The 14,835-nt window shown below is 40.0% G+C and overlaps 1 protein-coding gene across 3 annotated transcripts in view; it reads left to right on the forward strand.

Moving 5' to 3' along the window:
* The window catches only part of TBCK (TBC1 domain containing kinase), a 145,095-nt gene that overhangs the window by 13,240 nt on the left and 117,020 nt on the right, over nucleotides 1-14,835 (forward strand). For all 3 annotated transcript variants that reach the window (XM_060246961.1, XM_060246959.1, XM_060246962.1), the window contains one exon: nucleotides 13,391-13,505. In XM_060246961.1, coding sequence (XP_060102944.1) covers nucleotides 13,391-13,505 — 115 coding nt within the window. The remainder of the gene's footprint in view (nucleotides 1-13,390; nucleotides 13,506-14,835) is intronic.

The following is a 14,835-nucleotide window of genomic DNA, read 5'->3' on the forward strand; positions in this document are numbered from 1 at the left end:
TCCTATTAGAGGAGCTTATCAGAATTTTAGACTACAAAGATGGATATCTTAAAGTGGCTACAGCCCTAAGCAAGTTTGGCTGAATAGTTCTGACTAAATTGCTATGGTTTATCATAACTCATCAGGAAGTTAAATGTTCCGTTGAAACATTCCAGCATACTTTTCTGTTACAGTTTTGATGTATTCCCAGATTAATCCATTATAGGTAATGGAAAACCCTTGTTAAACACAACGATATTTAAAACCTCTTGAGAGCCTATTATTACATCTACCATCCTTTTGTTTTACCTTGTTAAAATAACACATTAAAATAACAGGTGATGATATAGGTATAGTTGTACAAGACAAACCATAGATGATGGAGTGCTAGCAGACCCTGGTGTAGTGTTCTGTACAACACGTAACACTCGGTGGCAGCAATATTGCAACTTTTCAGTTGGTTCTGCGATCTGTAATTTTTGGTATTGAACCAGACTCAAGTAATTAGATAAAATCTAAAACAGTTTGGTTTCTTCAGAAGGAACTCTGCAAGCAAATGAAGTTTGATGGATTTTCAAAGTTTGCAATCTTGCTTCTAAAGTTGAGATTTTATTTCTCTTTTGAATTTTGGACTAGTATCTTGATATCATAATTCAATTAATTGGGTGTTGTTTTTAATTCTTTTGAATGAAATTCTTCTGAAAGTTATTTCACAAGATTTTGCAGCAGCAGTAGCAGCCCCTTGGTAGCATCAGATAGCTGGTGTTTAGCAGATGCCAGCTTCAGTGGAAGTGTTGGACACAACTGACAGACTTTATTTAGTGAAGAGTCTGCTTGTAGTGGTGTCACCTGGCAGTAGAACAGCGACCTGATTTTGTGTGTTTGAGTCTCTTTCAAGTAAAATTGTTGTTTGTATAGCAAAAAATTGATGTTATTGCCTTTCAGAGGTTAAAGTAAATTTAATTGTTAGTTACATTTTTAATCTCACCCCCCCCCCCCACAGGAGCTGAAGTGAGTATGTATTATTCTGTCCTTCTCTATTTTATCCTCACAACAGTTCTGTGAGGTAGGATAGATTGAGAGAATGCCAAACCCAGGATCACCCAGCAAGTTTCACGGCAGAGTAGAGATTTGAAACTGGGCTTCCTTGATCCTAATGCAGCACTCCAACCGCACTATACTACACTGGCTTTCTAGATACATATAACGGAGTTTTAATTCAAGTTAGAAGAAATCGTATTAGAATTTCAAGCTCCAGCTATTCTCTTGGTTATTATTAAATGTTATATTACATTTTTATTGGTTGCAGTCGTCTTACCCACAGATGTGGAGCCTCTGGTTTGGAGTGGTTGGGTTGGATCTTTTTCCAGTGACTTTAAAATAGTTACATGCACCGTTCTGTTACACACATATATATAGCACTTAAAATTCCTTTTCTTGGAAGCTTTTTGCTGTTTTACGTGGAAGTGCTCGCAAATGTAGTATGCGGATATTTGTATGATTTTGGCACCTGCATTACATATTCTGAATTTGTGAGTCAAGTGGTCATAATATGTCTTCAATAAAATATAGTTATCATATGTTTTGGAGGTTATGGTTTTGAAAAATTACCAGCGAACCATCAGAGAGATACAGAGGTATAATATGTTATACACGGAGCCTTTGATCAGAAGCAGACTATGTCTGCAGCTGTTACTAGCTTGGTGGAAAGCATGATCTGACTCAGATGAGTAAGTTTTATTCACAGTTATTAAACTATTGTCTACTCTCCGGATTAGGTGTCTTTGTTCCATCCTCCCTTAAATGATTACTGTTGTGCTGCATCATGTTGCAGCATCAAACATTAGAGACAGAATTTATGTGAAGAAGTTTCTCTGAGCTTTATAAGCTAAACATGTAGGCTATAAAAATTTTAACTAGGAAGGGAGTAAAAGTCAGGCTCATGGTTTTTCACTGCCGATGCCGAGTCCTCATTTGATTTCAGTGCAAGAGTCACAGTTGATAGAGCATTGAGGGTTGTATATGCAGTACTTTCCTTAGGAGCCTGGAATCCAAGTAATCTTTTTATCTGATGTTCAGAATGGATTTGGAGATTGTCCTGTCTGTAAAATCGAGAACGGTTGGGTCAATTGCATTTATTTTTTTTGTTAAGGAAAGCAAATAAGGGAAAAAAGCTAAGATTCTTTTGAGAGGAACAAATACGGTAACACTGAGAAAGAGCTTTATAGCTCAAAATACACCAATGTTTTATATAGCAGTTTTGTAACAAATTCCTTTCTTTTCATCCTGTCAATGCAACTGTAATGTTCCTCTGAGTGAAATTTGGTGGTAACTTTTCAACCTTGAGTTATAGAAACTGTGACAAGAATCCGTACTCAGTGAACAAGGCTTCATCAGGCAGTGGAAAAGGTATAATTACTTAACAGCAAGCAATGAGGAAAAGAAATTATTTAAAAATCTGTTTTCTGATCAGCCATGACAGAAAGTATGTTTTGGGCATGTAATAGCGTCAAAGTTTATTTTTGTTTTAATCCTTTTCCAGAAATTCATTTCCAAACCAGCATTTATAGTAGTGAAGTTATTATGCAAGAAAATCCATTAGTCATCACGGTTTGTTTATGTACTATCCAATACTGCTTTTCTTAATTAGTTTGATATTTTTTAGTAAGCATAAAATTGGAACTGAATCTGGATTGCAAAATAATTAAAACTTAAAGCAGGAGGTGTCCTTTCATAAATAAACGTTATCACCTTCTCTGAGTTTTCAGGCTTGGATATTAATCTCAAAACTTCAAAATATTTTTAATTTCTTCCAAATGAAAAATCATTTATGTCATGGCTAACCATACTTTGAGCCATATGATCTATACATAAGATATTTTTCTGTAACATTCTGAGCCTGGTGCTTTTACCATTTATGCGTTCCAATAACAGATGCTAATAGTATCTGCTCTTTTGTTCTGTTCACTTTTCCCTTAATATGAAAAAGAAGCCATGACTGATATCATGTGTGTTGTAAAGTAAGGTAGGCAGGGCTTTTTTTTTTTAGCAGGAACGCAGTCCTGGCTGGCTTGGCATCAGGGGGTGTGGCCTAATATGCAAATAAGTTCCGGCTGGACTTTCTCTACAGAAAAGCCCTGTGTGAAACAATGGTGATGTCAGGGGGTGTAGCCTAATATGCAAATGAGTTCCTGCTGGGCCTTTTCTACCAAAAAAGTTCTGAAGGTAGGGTTGCACTCCCAGGTGGTGCATGGAATTCTCCCAGAATGGCAACTATCTCCAGACTACAACAATCAGTTCCACTGGAGGAAACAGCAATTTGGGGGATAGAAACTGTGGCATTACCTCTCTGCTTAGTTTGCTGTCTACTCTAAACCCTAATCGTTCTTCAGTACTGGTCCTCAGTCTTCAGGAATTTCCCAAGAAGGAATTGTGGCTGTCCTTAGAAAAATAATAATTTTTATTTTGCTTCTGTATTAGTTTACCTGCTTTTTTGATCACTCTTAGAAGAAATGAGCCCTATGCAAACATAATCAGTTAAGAAGCCAGGACTGGTCTGTGGGATTATGTGTCCCCTTTGCACTTCTTGCACACAAGTCCTTTCCTCCTCCTCAGATTTAGCAACCTGAAGATGCTTGTGCATGAAGGTTGAGAGCCAGTTTAGCATGTTGCCAGATCAAGTTTGGAGTGGATGTGGGCAGGGCTTTCTTCTTGAAAAAAGAGGTGCCGGAACTCTCAAGAGGGAAATGAAGGAGAAACACACGAGATTCTTTGAAAGTGTCATTTTCATGTAATATGAACTTACTTCTACTTTAAAGCTATTTCCTAACTTAAGACACATTACCAACTTCATCATCCTGTTTTCAGGTCTTTTTTTTGTGTCTAGCATATAAGATGTAGAATCTATTGACCCATGTTTGCAGAATCTCGCATGAGGTTTAATTTCTATAGGGGATTTCAAGCTGCAGTCAGCATTGTACAAGCTACACTATTCTGTATATATTGAGAGAAATAATTGCCTTTTTTAGAAGCCTGCAGCAAAAAGCCCAATTTTTGAACAGAATTTTTGTGCTTCGGTAGGCAAGGGCATATTGTGTTCTCTTTCTTCCATGCAGAAAGTCCCCAACATACTTGTGTTCCAGCAGTTCATTTGTAAATCAGGTGCTGAGAACTCAGCACGTTTTCCCATGGAGTTACATGTGATAGATGGTGTTTGGGTTCCCAGGTTAGTCCATACAAGTCTATTTAAAACATAATGTAACTAAAATACTGTATGTTTGCAATGATAAACAGAGGAAAACAATACTGCTGTAATACTTCACAGTAGTCAAAACAAAATAAATATAAAAATGACTGTAGACTATGATTTTTTAAAAAAATGCTGGTGCTGCCTTGCTTACAGGAATCTGGTGGGGTTGCCAACCTCCAGGGGTGGCCTGGAATTCTCCTGGAATTATGGTGGTACTCCAGATGATAGAAATCAGTTTCCCCTAGAGAAAATGGCAGCTTCACATGGTAAAATCCTTGACTTTGCATTCCTGCTGACTGACCTCCCTCCTGTCAGGCTCTGCCCCCAAATATCCAGTCATTTCCCAGACCAAAGCTGACAACCTTAGAACAGGTGTCATTAGAGAAAGCTACAAATGCATGACATATAACACATTTTGAGAAGAGCAGGCTTTCTCTTTAACTCATGTCTAAAGCTAAAACACTTCCAAGTTTTTGGACCATTGGTGGACAGTTCAACATAAATCAAAGGCAAGCCTGTCTCCAGCATCCTCTAGTTGCTTAGTCTCCTCCTGTATTTCCTGACCTTTTCTCTTCACTCCAGCACTCCCAAGGGATGAGTCCCTCTTCAGTTGTTTATCACCTGTCTCGTTACGCCTCAACTGCCAATTCTGAAGCACACAAGTCACTTCCTGATCCCTGTTGTTTGTAATTATAAGTCGAATTGTTTGTAGTGGGGGACTTTACTGTACGCTCATAGAGGCATGCACATGTATTCCGTGACAGGGGCTTTGGATAATCTTTCCTCTTTATTCATTAGCATTAGCTCATTTGGGAACTTGATGGGAAAAACTCTGCAGCTCAGAGTTTGGGGTATTATGTGGCTAGATGGCTCCCTGTTTGCCATTCTGCTTCCATCAAGGAATAATTAGCTTTTTTTCATTTCAGTCACAGCTTTTTCTGAAACTGGGCGAGCAAAATCTGTTTGCAAGAATTGTGCTGTCCTGGGGAATGTCTGTGCAGCAAGAAATGCATTTAGCAACTGAAAATAAAAACCCTTTACTGCTATTCTGACCCCACCCCAATTCCCAGGCCTGTAGAAAAGGGACTGATAAGAGAGTGAAGAATGACCCCAGATTAGCTAATATAATTGTGAAATTGTAAAAAGGGCTGAGGCAGCTTCTGGCCTATAGAAACCATTTTCAGCTAGGCTTGGAAACAGTAAGGAAATCCATCATCTCATCTTTGAACTCATTTACCCCCCTGGTTAAGTTGTATCCTAAATATTCATACAGTGCTTTTCATTTTACTATGTGTATTTTAATATTTGACTGAGTAGGAAGTGTGTGTGTTTGTATGTGTGTGGAAGGAAGGAGTTGAGAATATTTTAGTAAGTTTCAACTCAATTATTTTCATCTGTTAAAATGGAGTTGTGTTGAAATGATACCTCAGGCATATAGCTCTGGCAGCCTGCTATGTCAGCACATTTTCATTCACTCGTGGCTTTACATTTTATTAAATCAGTATATTCATTTTGGCCTCACTATAAAGAAGGAAGCTGTGGTAGGCTGTCCAGGGCACCACAAAGGCATATTTTGTGATTTGCACAAGCTTAAGCTGGAAAATTCTACACAAAGTCATTCTGTGCAATATTATATATATCTTTTTAAGGAAAGAAAAATAATGATGAAATTAATTAGTAATTTCCTGTCAAGAACTCTTTAGGGAGAAAAATTCAGTGTAAGGATAATGCTAATAATATGAATGGCTTGCTATTTTTAAAATAATTGCAGCTGAAAAAGCAGAAGAAAACTCAAAGGACTTACTTCCAAATATTTTAAATATCTAAAAGTGACTCTAGAGAAGCAATTTTTATTCTCAGAAGGTCTTTAATCTCGCAAAAGGTGTTTTTTTATATCCATTCCTGATAAATCTTGCTGTTACTTATAACTAGAAGATTATATTTATTACTTCTGTGTCTGTGAATTTAGTGCAGAATCCAAAGAGCTGCAGGTGGAAGACAAATGACATCTTGTGCCATTCCATGCACTGATGTGCAAGATCTGGTGCCAGAAGCTGACCCATTTGTGGAGTACTGGGAGCCATAACTGGGCTTTCAATGAGGAAAAGCTTCTGCATATTGAACAGAATCTGGCTAAAATGGTATACTTGTACCATATTACACACCAAGTTGCTTGGGGTTTATAAGATTCTACTTCAAGCAGTAGGTAATAACTTTAGTTGAAAGATCTGTAGATCCCAACTATTGGCTAGTATTCTAAAAAGTCACACTCATGAATAGGAGATAATCCTTCAAGTGACTTGACCATTCAGCACTGTTTTCACTATAGAATTCAGATCTGGGCTAAAAAGATACACCATGTTTTCATTCTTGAAAGATATTGTCTCTGGCAGTACAAGCTGCTTTGGTGGCAGCAGCAAACAAAGCTCCACTTGATTTCTTAGTTGCTCTTTGATTCTTTGTATTGCAGCCTTTAACTTCCATCCATATTATCTGGACAGTTCCTTTACCTGTTTTTTCTTTTATATTTTAGATTGAAGAAAGTGGAATCCATTGTTCTTAATGAGATAGAGGGGAATATTGTTCATTGGTATTTATTTGCTGCTGTATGTTAGCAAGGATGTTAGCAAATTCTTTAAACATTGTAAGTACCGTAATCAAATAGTATATTATTCAGTTCATGGATTTAAAATGTTCTCCATTTCCCTGAGTGTTGAGAAGCCTAAAGGGCAGCAAGATAGCATTTGGTTTTTCTTTTGGTGAGAGAAAGTACAAAGGGTTCACAGGGTCTTTCTGGTATCTTTGTGGGGATTTTTTGTTTGTTCTGAGTTTTTTCAAGTAACCCAGCAGAATTAACACTTTTTAAAGTTTATTCACACTTATTGTCAAACAACTATTTCCCTCCAATATACCCCACCCTTTTCTCTAGCCCTAAACAGGGTAAAGGAGAAAGGAAGGGGCGAGGTAAGAAATGAAAGAAAGAAAACTAGTCAATTGACTTTGCTGGAAAAAAATTACATCAATACCTTGTAGACCATGTTTGTATGGAGTCAAATGCAATTTTGGGTTTAGAAGGTATGCCCATATTTTAAGAGTTTAAGGTGCATATTTGCATGCAGTGAAAACTTCTGAACAAGTCTGGTATTTAATCTAGCCTTTGTCATTCCTGGATTAAAATAGTGTTAACACCAGACCACATAAGAGGCCTGCTAGGTATGGCCAAAGGGCCATCCAGTCCATTACATTGCTAACATCTGCCAGCCAGATGTGATTTAGAAAGCCAAGACTAGAGCATGAGTTCACCAGTGCTTCTTGGTTCCTTTGTCTTTAAGTATCTAGGACTTAGATGTATAGTATCTCTGAACATAGAGGTTTCATTCAGCTGCAATTGCTGATAGCTACTGATGGATGGACTTACTTCTTCTGGGAGTGAATTCTGTGTTAATTGTGTGCTTCATCATTCTGACCATTTGCATCATGTAAATATATAATGCCTTTATGGTAACAAATTTTGTGATGACCCACTCCCTGTTTAACTAATCCCCTTATCTTTGATAATTTTTTTTCTTTTGAACATGATTTTTTCAGACTTATTGCTCATGTGTTCTTGGATTAGAAAGCCCTCTGATGTTCAGCCACATACTAGATCCTTGGTGTCACTCAGGACAAATTCATGGTTGCTTACCCTTTATTGGTGTGCATGTTTATCAGTTCTAGGACATAGTCATATTCAGGGGTGGAATTCTAGCAGGAGCTCCTTTGCATATTTGGCCACGCACCCCTGATGTAGCCAATCCTCCAAGAGCTTACAAGGGGTTTTTTTGTAAATTCTTGGAGTATTGGCTACATCACGGGTGTGTGACCTAATATGCAAAGGAGCTCCTGCTAGAATTCCACCCCTGGTCATATTATCATGTCTAGAAATTTCCTCTTTGTCATGATTTGTGCAGACTTTTGCCCCCTGAGTGTAATGCTAAGCCCCCTATTATTACGCTACTTCCTTTATCAGCCTCTCTGATTTGTTCCTCCACCCACGGAATGCATCAAGAATTTTGGTCAAGGTACACTCCAAGTACTTTTCAGGCCTGGTATTTCCACTGAAGAGTTTTTGAACTGCTCTGCAACCTTTTTGATGTTAAACACCAGCAATTCAGTTCCATTTCAGTTCTACAAAGCAGTTGTCTCCTGAAGAGCCCACAACCCATTGAGGCAAAGCAGTAAAGGTGTCAATGTTATGTTGAAATAGCAGAGGCCCTGTGAGTGCTTTCCTGAAATGCCCAGAAGGTATCTTAAGTGGAGTGAGAAAGGCAAAAAGAAAATGGAGGAGGAAGTATTGTAGAAAGATATCCACAAGAGTAGAGAGAAGTGAAAGGCAGGATGATGTAAGTGTACTTGGTAACATGTTTTGGGGCAGTAATTCCTTCTTGACTGACTAGAAAGTAGTCCACACGTTTTTTTTTTTTTTTAAAGGGAGTATTTAAGTCCATAAATGTATTTAATCCTCATGAATGTTTGACATCGAGAATATATTATTCCAGATTTAAAACAAAATTCTGCCTATTTTTTTTCTGAATATTTATTATTGTCTTTTCATCAGTTTGATGAACTGAATAGCAGCCCCGTGGCACAGAGTGGTAAAGCTGCAGTGCTGCAGTACTGTGGTCTGAACTCTCTGCTCACAACCTGAGTTCAATTCCGGTGGAAGCTGGATTCAGGTAGCCGACCCAAGGTTGACTCAGCCTTCCATCCTTCCGAGGCCGGTAAAATGAGTACCCAGCTTGCTGGGGGGAAAGTGTAAAAGACTGGGGAAGGCAATGGCAAACCACCCCGTAAAAAAGTCTGCCGTGAAAACGTTGTGAAAGCAATGTCACCCCAGAGTCTGAAATGACTGGTGCTTGCACAGGGGACCTTTCCTTTCCTTTCATCAGTTTGAGGTTTGTTTCTTGAATACTACATCTCAAATTCCAACTTGAGTCTTACATTTCTTGCAGTGTAAGGCTGACCTCCTCTGTACATTTGGAGTAAGACCCAGTAAACTCAGCAGGATTTACTGTTGAGTAAAGCTGCATCAGTTCAGGCTTTGTGGATGGAGGAATTTTTATTGCCGACTCAGAAATCAAGGTGACACCAACCAGTTGACTAGTAACATATTGTTGGTTGTTTGGTTAGTATTTGACCATGGTTAAATTTTCCTTGAAGCCATACATTCTACTGTGTAAGAGGCAGTATTTTATCATATTGTTAAGGGAAAAGGGTTGTTATTTCCCTAGCCCTGTAGAAGTCATGGACAAACATAGCAGCATAGCACTTCTCATATTGCCCTTTGTGGTTATAGGGGTTGGCATACAGGGCTAGGGTTAAGAAGACCAGGGTTCAAATTTGTCATGAAGCTCATTGTGGGGGGGGGGGAGTGTAAAAGACTGGGGAAGGCAAACCACCCCGTAAAAAAGTCTGCTATGAAAACGTTGTGAAAGCAATGTCACCCCAGAGTTGGAAACGACTGGTGCTGGGTTCAAATTTGTCATGAAGCTCATTGTGGGGTACAGGGCCAGTTATTCTCTCTCTCATGCTTTTATGGAAACTGCAGAGTGGTTTTTTTTTAAGTTTATTTCATTGTTTCACAATTATAGTTGCTGAATTTGTTTTAAAAATATATTTAGCATGAGTAATGAATGTTTTGATTAAAGTATATCTGCCCCCCCTTAATATATTTATGGGTTTAACAATAGTTAACCAATATTTAAGCACTCAAAAAGTCCTAATCCTTTTTACTGGTCAAATGGCCACCCCAACTCTGTGAGATCTTGTTTTGTGCAATATATTTATTTGATGCCACCAAAGTAAGACCATCAAAATGCGGGGGAGGCTAATTGAACAAACTTCATGTGGCTCTGGTCAGTTTTGGGGTCCAAGTTATAGAATCATAGAGTTGGAAGGTAATTGAACAAACTTCATGTGGCCCTGGTAAGTTTTGGGGTCCAAGTCATAGAATCATAGAGTTGGAAGGTACCTCGAGGGTCATCTTGTCGAACTCCCTGCAGAATGCAGGAATTTCAGAAATACCTCCACACACACATACATCCCTAGTGACTCTTGCGCCACATCCAGAAGATGGCAAAAACCTCCAGAATCCCTTGCCATAGTGGCCTGGGAAAAAATTGCTGACTGACCCCAAAGTGGTGAACAACATTTCCCTGCATGTATAAGAAAAGGCCTCAAGAACTAAGCACTGATGCAATTCTTCCTGCCTTCCTTCTCATGATCTTCATAATTCACAGAATCATCCTTACTGTCATATGGCCATCTAGCCTCTGTTTAAAAACCTTCAAGGTAGGAGAACCCACCACCTCTCAAGGAACCCTGTTCCACTGAGGATCCACTCTAGTCAGGAAGTTCTTCCTAATGTTTAGCCAGAAACTCTTTCGATTTAATTTCGACCCGTTGTTTCTAGTCTGACCTTCTGGAGCAACAGAAATTTGCTTTCATGTAATACTTGAATAGGGTCTATATAGTGAGGTTGGGCATGTACCAGAGGAAATAGTTGTTTGGAAGCCTGGGGTGGCTTTCAGCAGCCCTGAAGCTACACAAGTGTTCTTGATGCTTTAAGTAAACACTAACATTTCACAGACAGAAATAGGGACATGCCTGCCCTTCAGCATACCAAGGATCATTTTGCAAGGCATGCCTTTTCAATTGTTGGTTTGTTTGCTTAAAGCATTCTATGCCACTTTCCCACCCAATTTAGGATAGAGGAGGTGGTGAGCACTCAACAGAAGTTAAACTTCAACAAAGAATGGATTTATATGGGCAGCTGTGTTGGTCTGAAGCAGCAGAACAAATTTTGAGTCCAGTGGCATCTTTAAGATCAGGTGCCACTGGACTGAAAGTTTGTTCAACAAAGCATGTATTATTAACTGTATTTTATAATTGACTTGTATAATAATCATGGTACATACCATGTCTTGTTAGCAGCCCTGAGCCTGCTTCGGCGGGGAGGGTGGGATTTAAATAAAATTTAGTAGTAGTATGTACAACAGTTGAACAGAATTATTATTTGTAGCTTCAAGTTTTTTCACCATTTGACTGTTTTTATTTGCCATGGTCTAACCTTACACCAACTGAGAAGCCAACAGAGAAGTTGCTCTTTGGATTACAGATGTACTGTTTCTGTATTTAGTAAAGTTTACATACCACATCTCTTGAGAACTTGCTTGCTTAAGGCAGCTTACAAAGTTAAACATAATAAAAGCATAAAACACCATAAAATGTAAAGAAACCATATACTTCAATCACCATCATAGAAGAAATGTGCCCCTATCTCTCCTCCTGTGTGAGGGAATGCTTCTTGTAACATGATGCCTACTGAAATGTGTGCACATCATCTGGAAATAAGGGATTTTTCCACTCTTCAGAATGCTTCTATTGTTCATATGCAGCTTTGATCAGTTGAAACAACTAATATTAATTGGTTAAGGCTTCTTTAATCAGGTGACAGTTATAATATTACTGTGAAATATAAAGTGGTTGATATATGTATCCATTCCATAATTTCTGTTTCTCATTACCTACCACATTTGGCTCTCAATGGTCCTCAATTATCTAAGGGACTGGTTGTGATCTCTCCCTTACCTTTCTTGATGTTCTCTGCTGAGCTTTTTTTTTTGCTGAGGATAGACATTTGTCCTGCCATTTTTATAGTAGTGAGAGCTCCTATCAATCCTTTCTTACCTCTTGAACCTCTGCCTGGTGTTGCTTACAGGCATGCACTTTGGAAGAGGGAGAGAATATGGCTAATTTTTAAAAATAATTTGAAATGGTCAGAGGCATTATGGATTCACTTAGCATTTTCAACTTAGTCCAGATTTTCCAGATCTTTGAGGTTTCTCATTAAAGAAGATGAAAACAGATGCATCTTCTTGCTTCTTCACTATACAGATTTTGAGGAGCAATTTTAAATGGTGGTTTGTCTCTCCCTCACCCCATTTTTTCTATGGGCTCCATGTATAGGTCAATTTTCCTCTTGCATGTATGATACTATAACGCAGCACTTTGTCAAAATGGGGGGTAACCTTTTGTTTTAATGCTTTTTATACAACAAATTATTCATCGACTCTGAAGCAGATAATTAAAAACGTCCACATTTAAGCACTGGCATCCAGTTATACATTCGATGAAGTAGATGGGGCAGTTCATACCACAAGTAGTATGAGTTTCTTAAAGGCTTTCTTGCAAACTGTGCAGACATCTCTGCATTCAATTAGAGTTGTTTCATGTTTTTGAAGTCTTGTGAAAACAGAACAGCTAGACACATTTTTAAAAAAGGAAACTTCAGAGTCATTGTGTCTGCTTATGTCATCCCATATTTTCCTCCCAATAATTACCGATAGAGTCTAAACTTAAGCGTTCTCATGGAGCACTAAGAAAAAGAAAGATTTTTATCCAAAGCCTAAGGTTGGCTCACCTGCCAGAAACACTAGTGTCACCTTGCTTGTAACATAAGGACATTATCACCATCTGTCAAACGCATATTTTACTCTAATTTAACATTTCATGTCATGGTTATCTACTGGGTAGCGTGGACTGTGTATGGGGTTTAGCCGACAAATTGATTCCTGAACATGCTGTGTTCCTGGATATTCTTGATTTTATGGATATATAAGGGAGCCCTCTAGTGTCTCAATAAAATATAGCTGCTTTTTCATATTCTGTCTAGATTGAAAGTTTGCTGTGTGGCTTCAATCTGAATCTCAAATTGTACACCTGCTGGGTTGTCTGGGTAGGTGAAGTAGTCAAAGGCTGACATTTGTTTATGGAAGCAGGCCAGGAGAGAGAGAATTATGTAGCAGGTTTGCATACTGTTCACTATGCTTCTGTAACATTGGGAGGAAAGACGGAGTAAAGTTGCATTGAAGCACCAGTCGATACTAGCCCTGGTGACTAAAGGGAACCTCCCTATACAGAGGCGCCAAACCTCTGATTACCCAAAGCTGGGAGACTTTGCTTATGTTTGGATAACATTGTTTATGCATTACAGTTTAGTTATTCATATTTATTGAAATATATTTTGGCTGAATATAGAAGCTAGATCCTTTCCAGTAGAAAGTACCATTTCAATCCAAAAGTGCTAAAACAGACTGTTGACAATTGTAATTTTTTTCCCAGCTCTTTTAGGATTTTGTGTATCGCTTTTGAAATATTGGAGGGGTTGCAGTACATGAACAAACATGGAATAGTCCACCGGGCCCTTTCGCTTCACAATATCATGATGGATCAAGAGGTGAGGCTACAGGGCTTAATCTTTAGGCTGTCTATATGCATTTTTGGCCATCATCCAAGCATTAAGTGAAGTAATTGAGAGGGATATCTACTTTTTAAATGTAAAATGCTTGCTAAAATCCATTGAAATGTAAATGTAGAGTCCACCCTCACATCTGCAGGTTTTTGCATGATCGTTTCTACATGCATAGAAGATGCATGTGTGTTCTTAAATGGGGAAAAAACCCTACAGATATTGATGGGGGGGATAGATTGGCACAGAAAGGTTGTTTTCATCCTGCACTGTCTCCCCATTTCTCCCACGGTAATGATGTGCACTATAGTGCTTCCTATCTGCTATTAACTCCCGCCAGCACTTTGGGACATGTATTAATCTGGAGCTAATTCCTGCAGGCTCTGAGCTGGGTGGTCAGCTAAGCAGGGTCAGCCCTGGTTGATACTTGAATAGAAGTCCAGAGTCAGTGTAAAGTACCAGACTTGGAGACGAGCGTAGGGCAACATAGTTTATTACATGGTACTATACAAGATGGAGAGAGCTAGCACGCGGGCCGGATCCCGCATATATATAGTTGCCGGACTATTCTCCCTGCTGGCCGGTCCAATGCCGACCAGCCGTATTTCCCGCCACAAGCTGTGATTGGCGGATCGTTGCGCCCAGCGCGGAGGCACCTGGATATTTCTCAGTTACCTCCGCGGCTGGGGTGGACTGATGTCATTCTGCTGTTGTGGCCATTATTAACTGGTTGCGCTCTGCAAACGCCATACACTACACTCCTCCCCCCTTAGTTAGTGACATAGTCCTGGAGGTAGGCGGGAGGCCGGCGCTCCCGTGTTGAACGCCTAGGAGTTGCTTGTGGTGCCGGGGCTACTTCCGCATCTGGGGTTTCCCCGGGGGTTTGAGCGTTGGTGGGTTGTGGGTCGGAGTCCGAGGGTTGGTCCGCCTCTGCCGGTGTGTGTGGCCGTGGTGCTGGTGCAGGGGTCGTTGGGTGCCCCTCGGACCCTGCCCCCTCCCTCGTTTCCGTGGGTACCTCTGGGAGAGTCCGGCGGCGTAACTGGTCGATGTGCCGGTGTAGGATCTGGCCCCCCTCGGTGGATACCTCGTAGTGGCGGGAACCCACGACCCATAGTACCCGCCCGGCTACCCACTCTGGGCCTGACGCGTAGTTGCGGGCGAACACTGGGTCCCCCGCGAAGAACCCCCTAGCCGCGTCTCTGACTTCCGGGGACCCTTGCATGTCGGGGGCTCTGTCGGGGTTTAGCCGATCTAGCCTTGTGGTGAGCTTGCGTCCCATGAGGAGCTCGGCTGGGCTGACCCCGGTGACTGGGTTTGG

This window comes from Heteronotia binoei, chromosome 9 (genome assembly GCF_032191835.1).
Source record: "Heteronotia binoei isolate CCM8104 ecotype False Entrance Well chromosome 9, APGP_CSIRO_Hbin_v1, whole genome shotgun sequence".
NCBI lineage: Eukaryota > Metazoa > Chordata > Lepidosauria > Squamata > Gekkonidae > Heteronotia > Heteronotia binoei.